The sequence below is a fragment of the Condylura cristata genome, unplaced genomic scaffold, assembly GCF_000260355.1.
Source record: "Condylura cristata isolate star-nosed mole 26May11 unplaced genomic scaffold, ConCri1.0 scaffold00022, whole genome shotgun sequence".
NCBI lineage: Eukaryota > Metazoa > Chordata > Mammalia > Eulipotyphla > Talpidae > Condylura > Condylura cristata.
The window spans coordinates 19845718-19864580 of record NW_004567123.1 but is presented as its reverse complement, the minus strand read 5'-3'; the positions used below and the strand labels follow the sequence as shown (position 1 = coordinate 19864580).

The window sequence follows — 18863 nt, the reverse complement described above, 5'->3', positions numbered from 1 at the left end:
GCAATTTGCTTGAGACATGACACATTGACGGGTTCCTGGCGGCTGTGCCCCTTTGTGTCCCCAGAGCTGTGTGGGCATATAAGGGCCAGCCGCAGGCCCTGGTCAGTGGAGGAGCCAGCAGGAGGCCAGGAGCCCCCACCCGCCCCTTGTGAAGCTGCAGGAGCCGGTAAGGCAGCCTGCGGCAGCCACGACCTTGACCAGACCCTGGCCGTTGGCATCCTGCTATCGCACCTGAATAATGGGCATAGAAAAATTTGCCTTAGAAAGGCAGGGGGCAGTTGGCGGGTGATGGGAGTAAAGGCCCATTTTACAGATGGAAAAACTAGGACCCAAAGAGGGACAGAGGCAAGCAGGTGGGCTGAGGACGGCGGCCCCTGGACTGCGCTCCAGGGCTGTGTATTTTTGCCGATGCCAGAGAATGCAGCTGGCTTCCCACTTAGGAATATGTCTCCTGTGAGGACCCGGGGGGCGGGGGGCGGGCGGGGAACTGGGGCGTGTGTTGGGAAGGCAGATAGGCACTGCCAAGGTTGCTGCTAGATCGTATGGCGCTTCTCGTACCTGCGCAAGGAGGAAAAGCTGCCTTCCGGGCAGACAGGCTTTGCCAGGGCAAGAAGCTGGTGAGTGGTGTGGCTGGCTTGCCACCCCCCTGGCCCACCCGCAGGTATCCCCTCCGGCACACAGCCTTGCACACAGACCCTCAACAGAGCCCCTGACCTCGGGGAGAATGCGGAGATGGCAAACAAGGAAACAACCATGTGATGCCCAATTGCCAATTGTGATGAGCGCCTTAAAATAAATATTCTGGGTGATGTTTAGCGACAGACTTTTGAAGATAAGGGCAAGGAGGGAAGCCATTCCAAGTAGGTGACAGTTGTCTAGAACCCGAAGGACGAGGAGCCAGTCATGCAAAGAACCCGAGGACGAAGCAGCCTCGCAGAAGCTGCATGTGCCAAGTCCCGCGGTGGGCAGGGGCTGGCCTTGTTTGAGAGCCAGGAGGTCAAAGTGACAAGCTGGCGCCTTGTGAATGGAAGGGGACCTGGGCTCTATCTCAAAGGGCAGTGTGGGGCACCACAGAAGGATTTAAATGGGGGCGACCTGAGGGGACAGATGGCTATGTGATTGGGTGGGCGGGTATGGACTTCCATAAAGAAAATCCTATTCTTGGAAACTAGCGAGCTAACCACCTGCCGCCTCATTCCGTTCAACATCATTCGGGATGGGGGCGGAGGAGGAAGAGAGAAATGGGACATGTTAATTCTCAGTGTTTGGACGTCTCCAATCAGCCACACCTTCTTTAATGGCCTCATGAGCCAAGGGGAAAGCAGATCCAGAAACAGAACTCCCATCCTGCCCCGGAAGGGGAGGCCCCCTGCATGCGCCTTCCAGAGACCAGCCCAGCCTCGCCAGGGTGGCAGAGGACTAAGACTTTTAAGTCAGCCGGACTGGGGCTTGAATCCCGGCCCCGGCACTGATGAACTCTGCGGCCTCCGCTGGGGACTCTCCTGGCCCTGGGCCTCAGTTTTCCCACCTGTGAAATGGGGCCCCATAAGAGAGAGGCTTGGAAAGTTCCCTGGAGCCTGCAGAGCATGCTGCAAGCTGTGCCAGGTTGTGCGAGTGTTACCCGGGGCTCAGGTTTGCAGGGAGAGGGCTTTCCTGCCGATGAAGCTGGCAGGTGGGCAGCGGAGGCCTGGGGGGTGCAGGTTGGCGAGGTGCACCGGCAGGGCCCGAGGAGGGCCTCGGAGTTCCTCTTTCCCTCGTAGGTGTGCACCGATGATGCTGGGCTTGTGGTCCCTGCTTCTCCTCGGGAGTCTGGTGACTCCGTGCCAGGGGCTGCTTGAGACAGTGGGCACGCTTGCTCGGATCGACAAGGATGAGCTCGGCAAAGGTGAGCGGAGCGGCTGGTCTGGGAGGGGTCCGGCTGCAGTGTAAATGACCCCACTGCAGTGGGCAGAGGACCTGCTTTCAGGAGCAGACGAGAGCCATTTGCAGCTCTCATGTGCAGAGAGTAGGCCCCCCAGGGCCCTGGGAGAAGCTGAGTCTCTCCAGGGCGTTCACAGTTTGCTTGCAAGCTCATGGGGTGCTCACTGCCTCAGAGAGGTGGGCTGGGTGGTACGGGTGGCCCTGGGGAGGGGAGGGTGGCTGGGGCGGGGGAGGCCGTAGGCAAGCTGACTTTCCTGGGTGGGCAACTAGTGGCCATTTGGTGCTCCAGGACCTGGCAGCCTAGAGTGATAGCTCAGAGACAGAACAGAAACGTGCAGAACAGCAGGTGCTTTAAGGAGGCTACCCTGCCTGTTCCAACCCCAGGAGGCACCCCTCGTCTCTATCCTTCTAACCTGCACAGGCGGGCAAGGGGTGCCCAAGTGGGGTGCCAGTTGCCTCCTTCATGTTGATCGAGTCCTCTGCTTCCACTCTCCCTTCTGGTGTCATATGAAGGCCTAGGGTCAGGCGTCCTAGTCATACAGTTGATACCAATTTGCTGCATGACTGTGGGCAAGTTCTTGTACCACTCTGAGCCCAAATACCCCACCTGTAAAATGAACTTTCCTCCCCTCGCCGCCTCTGCAGCCATCCAGAACTCGCTGGTCGGAGGACCGATTCTGCAGAATGTTTTGGGGACGGTCACATCGGTGAACCAGGGCCTTCTGGGCACTGGAGGACTGCTCGGAGGAGGCGGCCTGCTGAGTTTTGGAGGGGTTTTTGGTGTTGTTGAGGAGCTCTCTGGGTGAGTGCCAGCCATGTGGCTTCTTGATTACCCACCGGCTCCACTCGCTACAGGAAGACTTGGTTTAGCTTGTTGTCAGGCAGAGGAATGGCCTGGGGAGCCTGGACAGGGAGCCCCAGGACAGAGCCTGCAGGGACAGCCGCACCCCCTGTGGTTGAGGAGTTCAGTTCTGGTGTTGAGTCCAGTTCATCTGCCGAGTGACCTGGGCAAATTGCTTGGTCTCTCTGGGTTAATCCAGATATCCGCATGGCTCCCGCCCTCTTCTCTTCAGGTATCTGCTTCAAAGAGCCCTGCTCTGACTAGCTCCTCCTTTTCCCCTCCCTGCCTTCATATATTTTACTGGTTTGTTTCTTGTCCTCTCTGCCAGGTGATAAACCTCAGGAGGGCTAGGACTTTGTCTGGCTTGTTCACTGTCCCCGTAATCATGAACAGTGCCTGCCAAGTAATAGATGCTCACAAATATTTAGGATAAATGAATATCTTAATAACCAGCTAGCCAGGGTCTTCTGTGTGGCTGGCACGGTGGTGAGGGTCCTAACTGAATGATCTCATGGAATCCAGAGGTGGGACTATTATCAACTTCATTTACAGGTAAGGAGGTTGAAGCCGTAATGTAGGGGCCACCTGAGCTCACCGCCAGGGAGTGGTGGTAGTTGGGGGTGGTGTTGAGCGTTCAATCACAGACCGTGTTGTCTGCCCCGGGCTGGTGGGAACTGGCCAGGGTGGTGTGATGAGGGGAAGGCGAAGTAACAAGCCCAGGGAAGGCTTGAGACCAGGAGCCAGGGGATGGGGAAAGTCACGACAGGAAGCAGAAATGGGGTGCTGGGAGCAGAAGAAGGGGGAATGGATGCCCACCGCCCCCAACAGCAGGTAGATGGACAGCAGGGGGCTGGGGGGGCCAATGCTCCAGTGTCTCTCTGCGGCAGGTGCTCCAAGGTCCTGACTGCACGGGTGGGCAAACGGAGTGGCAAGACGCACTCCGTTAGTGGTAGAGCTGGACTCTGGACTGCGGGCTGGAATGGCAGCCCTGTGCGTGGTTACTCGTGGTTGCTCCAGCACACTGTCAAGCAGCAAAAGTAGAGCCTGGCACCCAGTAAATGCTCAACAGATACCAACTACTAGTCCTATGAGCAGATCTGGCCCCCTCCCACTGCAGAGTTCCCTTGCTGGTGAGGCTGGCACTTAGCAGGAGCCGGCCACTGCCCTTGCTGCCACAGCCCCGCGCTGCAGAGCCCGAGGCTGGGGGTCCCGGGAGCTCAGGGCCGAGCCAGCCCTGCAAGGCCGGAGAGCTGCTTGGAGGAGGGCATCCCCTGAGTTCCAGAAGCCGGGAGGAGGGCTCCTGGAGGTGTGGAGACCTAGCTGAAGCCAGAAGCGCCAAGAGGAGTCAGCCAGCTGAAGGTGGACAGTGGGGGGGGAGGAAGAGGAGAGAGGGCATTGCAGATGGCGGGAGCTGCTTGTGCAAAAGCCCGGGACAGAGGGGAAATGAAGCGTGGGGACTTGTGTTTGCCAAGCCACTTGCCTGGGATGTGCGAGCCTTTGGGGCGTCAGTGGAGGGACAGCGAAGCTGGCCGCAGGGGTGAGGCCGGGCCGGTGGGAAGAACGCTCTGCATCGGGTCTCTGGCGAAGAGGCCGCATGTCGGGAGCACCGGCCACCCCAGCTCCTGCACTGCCAGCTCACTTGTCTCTGTAGCGTCCCTGGGAAGTGGGTTCTCCCATTGCCTCACCGCACAGGTGACGAAACTGAGACCCAGAAAGGGGACTAGCTGGGCCGGCAGCTGTTGTTATGGGTTAGACGCTGGATGGAGGCTCTTGGCCTCGGCCAGTGCCTCATCTGGGAGGGTCTGGCGGGGAGGGACTAGTGCTGGGGTTCCCGGGGTGAGTGGCTTCTTCCCTGCTAACGTCCCAGCCTGAAGATCGAAGAACTCACGCTGCCTACGGTGTCGCTGAAGCTGCTGCCAGGGGTTGGGGTGCAGCTGGGCCTGCACACCAAGGTGGGCCTGCATGGCTCTGGGTGAGTGTGCCCCCGAGACCTCCACCCTCCTGCTCTCCATCCCACCCATGGCCCCACTGGGACGCCCACCCTGTGTGCCTCCTCCTCACTATCCATTCCTAGTCCCTCCCTCCTTCCTCTCGCCTGTGTGCTCTGAAGTGACTCCCACCTTACTGTTCCACTCCCACCCAGGGACCTCCACCCCACTGAACCCCAAGAACTTTCATCTCACTGTCTCTTTGGAGACCCCTAGCCCACTGCAGGTGGGAGGGGAAAGAGGGATGTGTAAATGGGGCAGGGGTGAGAGGGGGCTTGGGGACCAGGCCATCTGCAGGGCCACCCCATTAGCCCCTCAGGGCCCCAGTGACACCCGGAGTGGGCGTGGCTGAGGCGGCCCTGGAGGGTGGGGCCGGCAGCCTGGCCACACACCCAGCGTCCTGCCCCGCAGCCCCCTGGGGGGCCTTCTGCAGCTGGCAGCCGAGGTGAACGTGTCTTCGCGGGTGGCACTGGGCATGAGCCCGCGGGGTACACCCATCCTCATCCTCAAGCGCTGCAGCACCCTGCTGGGACACATCAGCCTGCTCTCGGGGTGAGTCCACAGGCAGGCCCGGCCGCCTGACTGCATTTCCTGGGTCCCTGGGAGTGGCCGGCTAGGCTGGACCTGAGCTCACGTGGGCGCCTCCCTGCCCTTACGGGCAGCAGGAGCTCTGCCCCAGCTGGAGCCTGCCCGCCGCTCCTGAGCGCCCTGCGACCCTGCCCGCCCCCTCGGCCAGCTGGGGCAGCCACTGTCTGTGGCCGCCACCCTTGGGTATCTCAGCCTGCTCTCAGCTGTGCCTGGCATGCAGCGATCCCAAGGGAACTCCTGCATGTCCCGCCTGTAATGAGGCCTTACACTTGGTGATCCTGAAGCCCCGTGCACTTTCACACCCACCTCTTCCCCATCTGTTCAGGAAGCCGTGGCCCCACACATCACTTCCATGGGACAAGTGACTTGCCCAAGGTCACACCCAGGTTGAGGCAGGGCCAGATATGCACTGATCTCTGGGCTCCGACCCGAGGACTCCTCGAGCACCCCTTGCCCCCTCCCACAGCACTTGTCCCCTCCCTGGCCTCACACTCTGCGTCTCCCTCAGAATTTGGACATTCCAGCCTGAATCCCATACCCTCCCCCATTTTGTCGGGTGGCCCCGAGTCGTGATGGGTAATCGGACAGCTCTTTGTTAGCTCCAGAAATAGGGTGAGCCAGGCTTCCTCCTGTCTCCAGAAGGGCATCTTGTCTTGCTCCTTTGAGGTGGAGGGGCTTTGGGGGGCTCCCTCTTGGGGGAAGTGGAGCCCAGAATGACGCTGGTGGCCTGTGCATGGACACCCCCTCTTCTGTCCCCACATAGTCTCCAGACAGACCTGAGCTCACCTCCGTGCGCTTCTCATCCTCAGACCACACTCATTGGTCTGTCAACAAACAGTCATCGTTCATTCGTCCGAAGGATATCATTGAACCCTTACTCTAAGTCAGGCACACAGTTCTAGGACCAAATGTCACTTGTCCATAGTTGCTGGAGTAGACAAAAGGGACAGACATGTGGAACACAGACAGACACACGCACATTCCAACTTAATCTTGGCAACAACAGTCTTTAAGGCGGGCCTCGAGAAGAGGGGGGACCTGAAATGTGGGATCCCATGGTGAGACAGGGCCACCATCTAAGCCCAGGTCTCCAGCGCCCCGTCAGCACCATCAGGAGAAGAGGCAGGAGTTATCCGGAGCCCCAAGTGCCCACCCTGTCCAGCCATTTGGGTGGGCTGCCCCTGGCCGGCCGTGGCCGCCCACTCATGCGTCTCGCTCTACCCAGGCTGCTGCCCGCACCGCTCTTTGGGATCGTGGAACAGACACTCTTCAAGGTGCTGCCGGGACTGGTGAGTGTGGGGCCCCGGGCAGGCACGTCCCTCCCTCTGGGCGTGCCTGTGCTCCCCCAGCTTTGAGTAAATCTGGGCGCCAGGCAGGATTAGGCTGTGCGTCCCTTCCACGCCCACCAGGTAATCCCATCCTGGCCTGCCCCCAGCTCCGGAGCCACCAGGAGCGAGCATGTAGGTGGAATGGCACACCCACCCCAGGCCTCTGAATTCCGAGCAGATGGCTCCCTGCCCCCAAACCCGAGTCCTTTTCTAACCTCTTGCTCTGTCTTCGCCACCTGCATTATTATTGACTTTGAACTAGTTTTGAATGAAAAGTTGGGCCACTTGTTGATTTTAAACTGATGCCCGTGCCTGGCAGTCTTGTCCAGAGAAGCCCAGGCCTGTATCTTAATGTGCTGTAAGAAGCACCTTGTGATGAATCTGGTCAGGGTGGTTTGTCCTTGGCTGCCTGGGGCCTTCTGTGCTTCCCCCAGGGCCTAGAAGTCGCGTTTGGGAAAAACTGGTCTTTTATTGAGGCAGGAGAGGGGAGGGGTTTTCTGGGGTCACACAGCCAGCAAAGCCAAAGGACTGACCCCCAGTCCTGGCAAGACCTCTCCAGTGAAGCACATCCATGGAGGTGGCAAGGGCTTGGGAACCTGGGGTGGGTGACCAGGCCCTGGGCTTGAAGAAGCCAATTCAGGAAAGAGACTCAGAGCAAGAAGGGACCTCCCCCCACCCCCCCAGCAACAAGGATCCCAGCCCAGGCCCATCTCAGGTGGTTTCAGACAGGGTGTTGGGCACATTACGAGGCCTCCACCAGCCCCTAACCAGATCACCTGGCTGCAGGACAGGTTCTGTGTGACTCGAAGAGGTCTTATAAATAAGAGTTAATTACCAGCATTTAGAGATTGGAGATTTCTCTGAACAATCTGATTTCTGGCTTCCCTTGTGCAATCGGCCGCCCGGGGCGCAGGGGCCTCCTTCCCGAAAGGTCGGCTGGGGCTGGCGCCAGGGGGCCGCTGCCCCACCCAGCTCAGCACGGCTGGCTTCCTCCTCATTTCTGTGACACACCTGGCCTCAGAGGTCCGGGAGGTGGCGGGGCCCAGCCTGCTCCCTTGGGCTCAGGTTCTGTGATTCCCAGACTCAGGATTCTGGAAGCCAAACCGCTTGCTCCCTGCTCTCACGCACAGGGGTTTTAGTGAACACACAGTTGTGGACTCCCCGGGGTGCAGGCCTGCCTCTGTGGAGGGCAGGGGCACCCCTCTGCAGGCTGCCCTCTCATCCTCCCAGTGCCCACCTGGATGGCAGCGTCCTGAGGCCTCAGAGGAAACAGCTGCCGTTGTCTTCTTGGGGGAGGGCCTGTCCTGACACCCCTGGCTGGACTCTGATGTCTCCCCAGCTTCCTTCTCAGTTTCCTGACAAGGTCACTACCGCTGGCCTGCACGCCACCCAGCCTGCCCTTTGACACGCCTCCGTGTGTGGCCCCCCCAGTCCTGGGATCACACAGCAAAACACCTACAGATGGCACAGGTCTCTGCGCCCGCTTCCCACTTCCCGTAACATCTGTCTCCTCCCGACGCAGCTGTGCCCTGTGGTGGACACTGTGCTGGGCGTGGTGAATGAGCTCCTGGGGGCTGTGCTATGTAAGTCGGGGTTCACCCACCTTCTCTTTGCTCCTTCTCTTATTCTTGCTCCCCAGTGGGGGGTTGTACCCCAGGGAGCAGGAAGGGCAGAGTTCTGGACCTCTCACTTCCTCTTTGGACAGAGGAGCAGGAGGTCTAACCGGGGAGATCGGGGCTGATGCCTCTCAGAGGGGCCTGGAGCCCCAGAGCCAGCCAGTCTCCATCTCCGGGGTTTCCAGCCACGCACAGCTCACGTGCGGTGTGTCTGGCTCGGTCAGAAACGTGAGGCAGACAGTGCTGTTATCTGGACAGCCAAAATGCCCAAGGCCAAGAGAAACTGAGTGAGGAAGCCGAGCCCAGAACACAGCGGCCCCTGGAAACACAGCCTGATGGAAACATGGCAGCCTTTTGAGTTCACAAAAGGACTTTCAAGAATGTGGAGAGGATGGAAAACATGGAGCAGAGGTGTCTCTGTATGTGGCTCAGGTGACAGTCAGGCGGAGCGAGGTCAGCGGCTCCTGCTCTGGAAGCAGAACCCCGACGTGGACACTGCTGGTTGTCTCGCTTATGGACTGCCTCTGTCTGAGCCTCAGTTTCCTTATCTGTAAAGTGGGGTGATAGATGTAGCACGGTGGACACTTAGCAGAGTGCCAGACCCTCAGTATAGGTAAGTGGGCTTGCCTTGTTGGGGCCCAGGCTCACGGGCTTTTCTCCCTCCTCCTCTCCCCGTGCAGCCCTGGTGCCCCTTGGGGCTCTCGGATCCGTGGAATTCACCCTGGCAACACTTCCTATCATCTCTAACCAGTACATAGAACTGGACATCAACGTGAGTCCTCCTCGAGGCCCTGCCCACAGCTGGAAGGCAGAGGGGCGTACGGCACAGGCCAGCAAGGGGATGGGCCAAAGTCAGGTGGCCGAGTGACCCTGTCACATTCCCGTTCTGTCTCTTGCCCCCGCAGCCCATCGTGAAGAGCGTAGCTGGTGACATCATCGACTTCCCCAAACCCCGCCGCCCCGCCAAGGTGCCCCCCAAGCAGGACCACACATCCCAAGTGACTGTGCCTCTATACCTCTTCAATACTGTGTTTGGACTTCTGCAGACCAATGGTGCCCTCGACATAGACATCACCCCTGAGCAGGCGAGTGTGACACGCTCCGCTCCCCTGCTGTGTCTTGACGGTGCTGTTGATGACCTAGCTACGTCACCACTGATTAGGCTTGAACAGCTCCCTTCTGGAGAGAATTGATAGAGGTGTACAGGCACATGCCTACTCTTGTCCTCGTGGTAGATATTGCTATTAATAATGGCCCTCTGTTGGCTATACTTGAATGGAAATTCCAAATCCTTCTCAACATGACACTTCAAGAATTTACTTTCAACTGGTCAGAAATAACATGTGAAATGTAGGTAAATTTTCATCTTTGCACCAGATGGGCCCTTCTAGAGTCAAAGTCCAGTTTACACTAAAGTGTAAATGGTTAACATTCCCACTATTTTTTTTTTTAATTGGAGGGAAAAACACTAGGACTGAACTATACCAAAGGTTACTTAGACACCTGTTCTGAAGCTTTTGAGATCTCTTTGCTTTTATTCTGACCACTTTCACCTCCTCACAGATGCTAAAAGGCCCACCACCAAGAGGCCTCACCCAGAGGCATTTCTATAGTCTTAGCTCTCTTCAAAGGCAGTGAGCTTTGAGCCACCTGGGCTCACTACCTGAAGAGATCACTCACTTCCTGCAGGTGGGGTTCAGAGAGCACTTTCTTACCTAGGGGGCTGGGGAGGAGAAACTTGGAAGAGGGCCTGGGAGGCAGGTGTCTTCTTGTTGTGAGGCAGGGGTGGGGGTGGGAACAGTTATAGTCAGGCAGAGACTTTTTAAAAAAAAGATTGATTTATTTATGCGTATAGAACTGGGGTACAGGCTAGAGGTGCAGGGGTGGTGAGAGGATTCACCAGAGACAGAGTGGGGAGCAGAACAGGCAGGTCTACGAAGTACACTGCTGAGGGGAGCAGCGGGCGGGTCAGGAGAGGTCTGCCACGTCATGTGGTCACCTCCGGGGCAAGCTGGGGTCGAACTCATGCTGAAGTGGCTTTAGCTTCTTAGTGCTGTGCTTTAACCTGCTGCATCACCAGGGAGGGTCCAGGCAGAGAATTTTGAGAGTGAGAATGAGTGTGTATGTGAGCAGTGTGTGGTTGTGTGTGTGTGTGTGTGTGTGTGAAAGAAAGCAGGGCATCAAAGGCCACAACCGGAAGCTGCCCACCCATGGGGCTAGTTGTGTGTTGGGTGTCTCTGGGGATCTTTCTGAGCAGGAGAGCGTGCATCAGTGCGTCTGTCCTGGGTGAACAGGTCTGTTGTGAGGAGGGTATGTGTAGTTCAGGGATCCGGAGCACCGGCGAGGGGCTGGGCCTGTCTCTGGCGGCTGCAGTCTTTGTCTCCGTGCCAGCCCGGGGGGACAAGATTTTCCTGTTTTTTTTTTTTTAGTGAGAAAGTGGCAAATTTTTATGAAAATTTCTGATGTGTAAATACTGGAGATAAATCCATAGATTTTGAATATACTATTTGGGTAAAAGGCAAAACTATCTGTGGTCTGATCCAGGGCCTTCAGACTGTGCACCCTGGAAGACTGACTTCAAAGTTCTGGAACTAGTCTTCCTGGTCAAAAGCTGCTGTCAGCACTTACCAGCTTAAACCCCAGGGCAGCAGCCTCAGGTTCCCCATCTGTAAAATGGGGGTTGTCCTAGAATCCACTGCTTTGAACTGTTGTACAGGTGAAGTGAGCAAAAGCGTGCAAAACCTTGAGGGTGCATCTGGCTTTTAGTAAATACTCAACGAGCACCAGCCATTAAAGGCCTCTAGTGTGTGTAACTGTGGTGGAGGGGCTGGGCGTGGACAGAGGCTCGGTGTGCGCTGAGGGATCCCTGACCTGTCTGTTTATTCACCTCCCCTCCTCAATTCGGTCTTGGGCCCAGGTTCCCAGCAATGTTCCATTGACAACTACAGAGCTGACGAATTTGATCCCTGAGGTGAGTAATGTTCTCACGCGCTTTGATCAGTGTAGCTCTTTCCTGCTGCACCTGAATAGACTCCACGATCTCTCAGTACTGCTCCCCAGATAACGGTGATTTGAATGTTGAGTCCAATTTCATACTAAAGTGTAAGTGACTAACATTATATCTTTTCCTGATAGCAGATTTTACTAAGAGAGGGGAGGACCAGGATTTAACTGTCCCAGAAGTCAAGTGGGCATTTGTCCTGTGGTGTTGCTTCTTTATCAAGCAAAAAATAGGAGATTCTTTCCAGGATACTGGCCCCTGCCCTCTACTTCCTTACTTCAACTCAGTCATGGTCTTTTAAAAGACTTATTTATTTATGCATACAGAACTGGGGTACAGGCCAGAGGTGCAGGGGCGGTGAGAGGATTCACCAGGGACAGAGTGGGGAGCAGAACAGGCAGATGGACGAAGTACACTGCTGAGGGGAGCAGCGGGCGGGTCAGGAGAGGTCTGCCGCGCCATGTGGTCACCTCTGGGGCAGGGATCGAGCTAGAGATAAGACTCAGGGCACTGGCACTGGGGAGGGAAGGGAAAATATTCAGGGACTTTGACTAATGGGCATCAGTACACGGAGAAAAGACCTGACATAAGTTTTCCATTCAGCTGGGAATGAACCAGCAAATTCCCAGTTGTGAGAATTTCAATTCACTGAAACTGAAGGATGACTCCAAGGTCCTTATTTAACAATAGAATCTGATAGAGGATGGAAAGAGGCTCGGAAGATCCAGGTTTCTACTGAGTGGAGAGGGTGGTTGAGTTTGGGGATACAAAGAACACCCACCTATGCATCCTTCAAGGCTATAATTCAAATCAACCTTAGTGGGTGTGGTCAGGGCCTCTGCTTCGCCTTTACTAAAGAGCATAGGAACCTCAGGTCAGGGGTGGGTTTGGGACTGGACATCTGGAAGGGACTCCTGAGGGTGCTGTTGCTGGGCGGTGGAGGGGAAGCAGAGGGGCCCCCGAGGCAGCAGTTAGGCTGTGTCCCCCAGCCCGGGGAGGCTGAGTCTATCTCTAGAGGTGGACGCTTTTGCTCTCCCCATGGGAAATCTGGTGATTTCCTGTCTTTATGAAGTCTGGCTTGGGAAGTTGCCCCGCAGAGTTCAACGTTCAAGTGATTCTAAGCTTCTGTGACTCTGCCATTGTTCTCTGAAGTTATGATTATGAGATGCAGAATTTCCCGATTGCCCCGTTTCATTCATTCAGTCCACTGAAGTTCATCACGTGCCTACTCTGCACCAGGCTGTGCCAGGTGCTGAGCGTGCAGCAAAAGGAAAGGTGATAAGTAGACAAAGGCCTTTGTGCTCCAGGGGATGCCATTCCGGGAGGGAAATGGGGAACAGAGCTGCTCAGTCGAGGCCAAGCCCTTTTCGATCTGAGTGGGGTTGGGAGCACAGGTTAGTGTTCTTTAAAAAGATGCTCTGCAGAGACCTCACTGAGGAGGTGACTTCTGAGCAGAGATCTGCAGGGAGGGAGCCATGTAGGTATTGAGATGAAATTGCAAGGCAGAAGGAACAGCCCATGCAAAGGCCCTGAGGTGGAAGCGATTCCAGCATGCTGGAGGAGCAGCAAGGTGGCCGATGACTCTGGAGGGGATAATGAGGAGGCCGTGGGGGGAGGGGAGATGGTGGCAAGGCCAGGCGATGGGTCACAGAAGGTTGCATGTTTCAGGGCACATTTTGGACTCGAGGGAGAGGAGTGTGATGGGCTTGTTCCATGGGTTCATGCCTCTCCACCTGCCTGTCAGCCTACTGGGGCTCAGATCAGGCCTGTCTGGTGCAGGCTACGCCCCAGCGCCCGGATGGACCGCCATCGGGTGGTCCATGCATGTTCGCTGACTGTTTCCATTGCTGTGGCATCTAAGCTGCCCTCATGCCCTTTGTTCTGCCCCTACCTCTCTTCAGTCCCTGGGGAGGTTGACCCCAGGCAAGAACCTCCTGCTCTCACTGCGGGTGAAGGAAGCACCCACCATCACACTCCAGAACAAGAAGGCCACAGTCTCCATCCCAGCGACCATCCGTGTGCAGTCCTACCAGGAGAAGGAGGCCCCGGAAGAACTCTTCGACCTGAGCGGGGTGAGTGGGAGCCCAGCACTGGAGTCTGAGCAGGGTGGACCTCCAGACTACCATGGGAGCTCCCCGTCCTCTCCTCCCCCAACACCGGGGTGGGGGGGGAGAGGCCTTGCGTGCATAGCACAGGGAGTCATCTGCGTTGAGGCCCTGGAACCCTGTGAGATGCCTGTCTGGTCCCTCACTGCACATCTGTCCCCACCCAAGGCCTGTCTGCTCTGCTTCTTGGGGTGACACGATCCTCCCACGTCCCCATCTCTGGCTCTGTGCTCAGAGAGCTCTGGGCTCAGGATGACTTCCAACGTCCTCCCGCCCCCCATTTCTACATGCTCCCCTCCACCTCGCCTCTAGAGTTCCCCAAACATACATGTGGGCAGAGGTGGGTCCTCTCCCTTCTCTCTGCCCTGGCACCCAGGCCCTGGGATTCAGGGGCTCCTTCCCCAGCCTCGAACACTGAGCCTCGTGCTCGGGGGGCCAGTCCTCTGCCTTTGCCCACGTGGGGTCCCCCACCAGGTGTGCTGTCGGCTCCTCTTCATCATCTCCTCGGGGACACTAACCTTTGTCCCACTGCCAGCTGGGTTAAGGGTCTGCCCTTGGCCCCACAACTTCCTCTCACGCTGCACACATCACCCTCAATCTGAACACTCTGGTGTGGAGCACTGGAACCTCCAGTGACTCCCTCATGGCCGAGCACCCTAGCACCCATCTCCCGTGGCCGCATCTCTCCATCTCCCCGTCAGGCCTGATGAGGGTCAGCGGAGGGAGCAGTGTGGGAAATTCACCTGTTGGCTAAGGCTCCTTCTGCCCAACCCTAGGGGAACGCTTTCTGCTCTTCCCATGCAGGTTCTGACTCTAAATGCCCAGCTGTCTCCCTCGGCTACCAAGCTGCACCTCACCCTGTCCCTGGAACGGTAATGGGGGTCCTGGCTTTAGCTTTAGGAACAAGAATTTGGGGGCGACAGAAGCCTCCTCCCTTTAATTGGGCACCTACTACATGTTTTTTTATTTTTAAGATTTGTTTTATTTATGCATACAGAAGTGGGGTACAGGCCAGAGATGCGGAGGGTGAGAGGGTTTACCAGAGACAGAGTGGGGAGCAGAACAGGTAGATCTACGAAGTACACTGCTGAGGGGAGCAGCGGGAGGGTCAGGAGAGGTCTGCCGCGCCATGTGGGTCACCCGAACTCATGCTGAAGTGTCTTTAGCTTCTTAGTCTTTAGCTTCTTAACCCGCTTCGCCACCGGGGAGGGCCCTGCTATGTGTTTTACCAGCATCTTCCAGAAGCTGCCAGGTAGGGTGTGAGTTCTGCCCATTTTAAAGATGAGGCCGCTGGCGCTCAGAGTCGCAGACTCTAGAGGCCCTGACCACTGCACTGGTGCAGAGGCTGCCCCGAGACAAACCTGCTGTGAGGAGGCCCCGGCCCCTGAGTCGGCCACAGAGACCCAGACGAGTCCTCGACTGTTGCAAAGTGCTGTGTCTATCGGGACTTGTTATTTCTCTGATCTGCCCGCCCCCAGTGTAACAGGGGCTGGTGATAATAATAACCGAGATGGCGATGTTGCTGACAGTCCTTCCTCACACACACACACGGCCCTGACTGTTGGCCCACGCGGTCACGGCGGATGACCACTGGAAGCAGGCCTGCAATCTGGGCTGCTCATCTCCAGGCCCAGGACTCTCACCGTGACCCGGGCTGGGCCTTCCTGTCCCTCCCCAGATGCAGGGCCTGTCTCAGCGGTCCCTGGGACCTGCCTGGGCTGAGCTGTAGACCCGCCTGATCCCATTTTAGAGTGACCCTCAGCCCCCTTAGGCTACACCTGCCCTCGCCAGGCTTCACTGCTGCCCCATTTCTGGCCTTGGGTCTGTCTCTCTGTCCTGGTGCCTGTTCGCGCCTCAACCCTCTGGGAGAAAGGTGTGTGTTGAGCTCCAGCCCCGACATGCGTCTGGGCCATGGGTGGTAGTTGTCTTCAGAGAGTACCTGCGGGTCCACACTGTGGACATCTTGTGAACAGTGCTCGGTCTCTGGGGGGCCTGTTCCTCAGAGAGGGGTCAGCCCAGGGCTCACGGGCCAGGGAGTCAGGACGGTGCTCATGGTATCTCGGCAGGCTAGGCGCCTCCATGTCCATTTATATAGGTGGGCAGGCCGAGTTGTTGGCTGAGGCTGGACAAAGGCAGAGCTGGCCTATCTCCTGTTGTCTGATGCTGGCGATCAGTGGTGGGGCAGGCTGATGGGGGTGGGGTGGGGTGCAGAGCACTGCTCAGTAGGTGTGCTGGGGATGGGGGCTCCTCAACCTCTCTCTTCTCTCCACCAGGATCAGTGTCAAACTGGCCTCCTCCTTTGCCCATTCCTTTGATGTAAGTTCTTGAAGGGCTGGTGAGCAGCTCGGTGGTGGGGTGGATCTTCGGGTGGGGGGTGGCAGGGGGTGGGGAGAATGAGCCATGGGCCATATAATCTGATTGCTCCAGTCTGGGTTCTGCCCCTACAAGCCAGAGTGGGCGAGCACCAGGGCAGGTGTGTGTCTATTTATGTGCATATATCTTGGCAAAATAGTCATCACCTTAGGGGATCTCGTGATTTTCTGAAGTCTTGGAAACTCATAAAGGTTCAAAATTCTGTGATGAAATGAGGTTCCTGAACCCAGAGAGTTCTCACATTTCAGAGCCTCTAGGTCCTGCTTCTTGCAAAGTTCTGAAGTTCAAGATTGTCTCAAGTTCTAGAATATTCTCAGAATATTCTAATGCACATAATATTCTACAGGAATCTGACTAGACAGCTACTGAAGCTGGCCACATTTTCCTCCTCCTTTCTCAGGCTGCTTTCCTTTAGGTCTCACAGATCCTTCCTCTAAGAAGGCAGCTCGTTCTAGCTTCTAGGCTTGAAGTACAGCCAGCCTCAATCACAGAGTGCCCTTTGGAGTCTCTAGTGGACAGTCCACCCCACAGGGCCCTGCTCCCATTGGAAGCTGTGTCCCTAGGCTGGAACAGCTGGACCCTGGAGGTCCCCCCACCCGGAAAGGGCTGTGCTCCCCGCGAAGCTGTGCCTCCAACCCCACCTGTTCTTGCTGCAGGCCTCCCATTTACAAGAATGGCTCAGTGATGTGGTCCGGGCAGCCTACGTGCCGAAGCTCAATGGTAGGGACATCCTTCACTGCCTTTTTGGATGTATGGGTTGTCTCAACTTGAGGTGGTTGAACCTGTTGGCATTCTTCATTGTTCTGACAGAGATGCTGAGGCTGGAATGGGTTGTTCTCTACTTTTAAGATACAAAAGCTGTGTCCCATTCAAACAACATTGAATAGCATCACATCACAACAGCCTCTGGGCCCTGATTGCTATCTGATCTGGGTTCTGTCTTCAAGCTCGCAGTCCAGAGGGAAATAGTCATGTAAACAAAAGACCAGAATATAGATGACCAAGAATGTGCATGTGTTTGACAGAAATTTGAAGAAGCTCTGCTGAAGGAAGCCACTGATAACAATTCAGGAAAGGGGCATTTTGGTTTGGGTTTAGGAGCATGCATAGGAGTCTGCTAATAGGAAACCTGAGTCCTCAAAAAGAGAAGTGTCTATATCAAGGGACATGGTGGAAAGGAATCTGAAGGTCCTACCTCAGCTTTCCATTCATCTTTCTTTTCAACCATTCCCTCTTTACAGCGGACCTGGGTGTTGGAATCCCCCTGCCTAAGGTTCTCAATGTCAATTTTGCCAATGCGGCCCTGGAAATCATAGAGGTATGTCTCCCAAATGGGGTGCTATCTGGAGAGTCCTACTTAAAATTCACAAGAAAAACTCCTGTGCTTCGCCATCTGGTCTGTGCCTGCCCCACTTCAACATCGCTCCTAGATTTACAAGTGACAGCACAGGAATGACACTATGTGAATCGGTGTTGCCTGCCTTCTCACCTGCCCAGGACAGACATTGCCAATTAGCCAGAGAATTCTTTCTAAGCCACACTTCGGCTTGTAGGGTGGAACTGCAGGTTCACGCACAGATTCACAGTTGCCCTGACTCCGGGCTAAGTACAATGCAGCACACGCCTTCTCCACGCAACACGGCCCCTAGATCGGGACACGCTTTCTTATGGAATAGCGGCACCAGCTGCAAGCCTTCTGTACGCAGCACAACTCCAAGTCTTAGAACCGCTCGGGGGTGTGAGCAGAACAGAGTTCTGACCTACTTCTCAGATGAAAACCAGACTTGAAGGAGATCCAATTTCTGGCCCAAGGTGACGGAGTAAATTTGCAGCAGAAATGGCCCTTGAACTTGGGCCTCTTAAATCCCGAAGTCACCGACCTGCCCTAGATTGGATGACATTTCCTGGTCGTTCATCCATTTGTTGATTCATGCACCTCATGAGTGACGGCTGTGTTCCAGGTCCAGCACGAACCCCAGGGCAGGGAGGACACAGATGGGTGCAGGAGTGGGGGTGTGGCAGGGGTGTTGGGCACCAGGACCCGGGCTTACCTGAAAATTGTCGCTCCTTGCAGAATGCTGTTGTGTTGACTGTGAAATCCTGAGGCTGCGACGGCCACCGTCCCTCTCTGTTGACGGCTAGAGTCCTGTCCACCTGCCCACTCTGTCTTAACTTCCCTCCCAACCTCCAGCCTGTGTCGGTGACCGTGTCCTTTAGCCACCCAGGCCCACCCAGGTGCTCTGACCCTGCAGCTCGGCCCCGTCTGGGGTGGGGGTGGCAAGGTTTGTCACGGGACTCTGCTTTGGAGGGAGCTTGGGGCCTCCGTGGCAAGTCCCGAACTTTCAATAAACTACTTCTCTATCTCAGCACCACCTGGCTGGTTTGTTCCCCAAGCACACAGGGACCCCTTGTGCTTCGGTGCCTTCCCAGTCCCAAGTGTGCATCCGTGCAGCGGGGCCCAGTCCCTGGGGCTCTGCTTCCCAAACTTACCTGGTTGACCCGGGCAGCTCCTGTGTCCGGTCCTGCCTCCCCCTGGCTGCAGCTCTCTGTCTCACCATCCCCCCCCTCTCCTCTTTCATCATCTCTGAGTCTATGTGCTTCTCTTTCTGAGACACTTCTTAGAAGGGACATCTGAGCTCAGGTGTGGAGGGTGAACAGGACTCTCCCAAAAAGAGAAGGAAGGAGCCAGCGTCGTGGAAGCACAGATAAGCAAGATGGACCTGCCCTGGGGGTGCACCTTCCAGCTGCAGCCCCCAGGATAGCTGCACCCCGCCAGGACACACCTCGGGATAGAGCCAGCAAAAGCCTCGTGGGCACATCGGCAGGGGGCCAGCTGCGCAAGGCCACGAGAGGCAGAGATGTGGAGCAGGGTCTCGGCCTCAGCCCCTGGGTCCTCCCATTGCTCATCTGGGCACCCCGTGGACATTTATGAGTGGGCCTGAGTGAAGAGATGCCAACAGAGTGCTGGAGATTGATTCAAAGGGTTTGGGTGTGGGGAACAAAGGAGCATTGGAGCCCAGTTTGGAAAGCTGTCCACTGATAGCTTATCCGTCCACCCATCCGTCGCCCACCACCCATCCATCACCCACCACCCATCCACCCC

At 56.6% G+C, this 18863-nt stretch overlaps 1 protein-coding gene across 1 annotated transcript; it reads left to right on the top strand.

Annotated features, from left to right (window-relative positions):
- The first annotated feature begins 98 nt into the window (after positions 1-98).
- On the top strand, positions 99-18129 carry BPIFB3 (BPI fold containing family B, member 3). Its single transcript, XM_004686969.2, has 16 exons — positions 99-166; positions 1761-1885; positions 2566-2722; positions 4629-4733; positions 5161-5301; positions 6563-6626; positions 8188-8248; positions 8962-9053; positions 9187-9366; positions 11199-11252; positions 13184-13354; positions 14192-14259; positions 15661-15703; positions 16417-16480; positions 17002-17078; positions 17835-18129. The coding sequence occupies exons 2-16, from the start codon at positions 1771-1773 to the stop codon at positions 17862-17864; spliced, it is 1422 nt and encodes a 473-aa protein (XP_004687026.1). The 5' UTR covers positions 99-166; positions 1761-1770; the 3' UTR covers positions 17865-18129.
- The last annotated feature ends 734 nt before the right edge of the window (positions 18130-18863 follow it).

Bases quoted from the DNA above. Each gene is read 5' to 3' on its own strand.
- BPIFB3 (XM_004686969.2), top strand. From the start codon at position 1,771: ATGATGCTGGGCTTGTGGTCCCTGCTTCTCCTCGGGAGTCTGGTGACT. The intron at 14,260-15,660 runs GTAATGGGGGTC...TCTCTCCACCAG, and splicing joins CTCACCCTGTCCCTGGAACG to GATCAGTGTCAAACTGGCCT. The intron at 16,481-17,001 runs GTAGGGACATCC...CCCTCTTTACAG, and splicing joins CTACGTGCCGAAGCTCAATG to CGGACCTGGGTGTTGGAATC.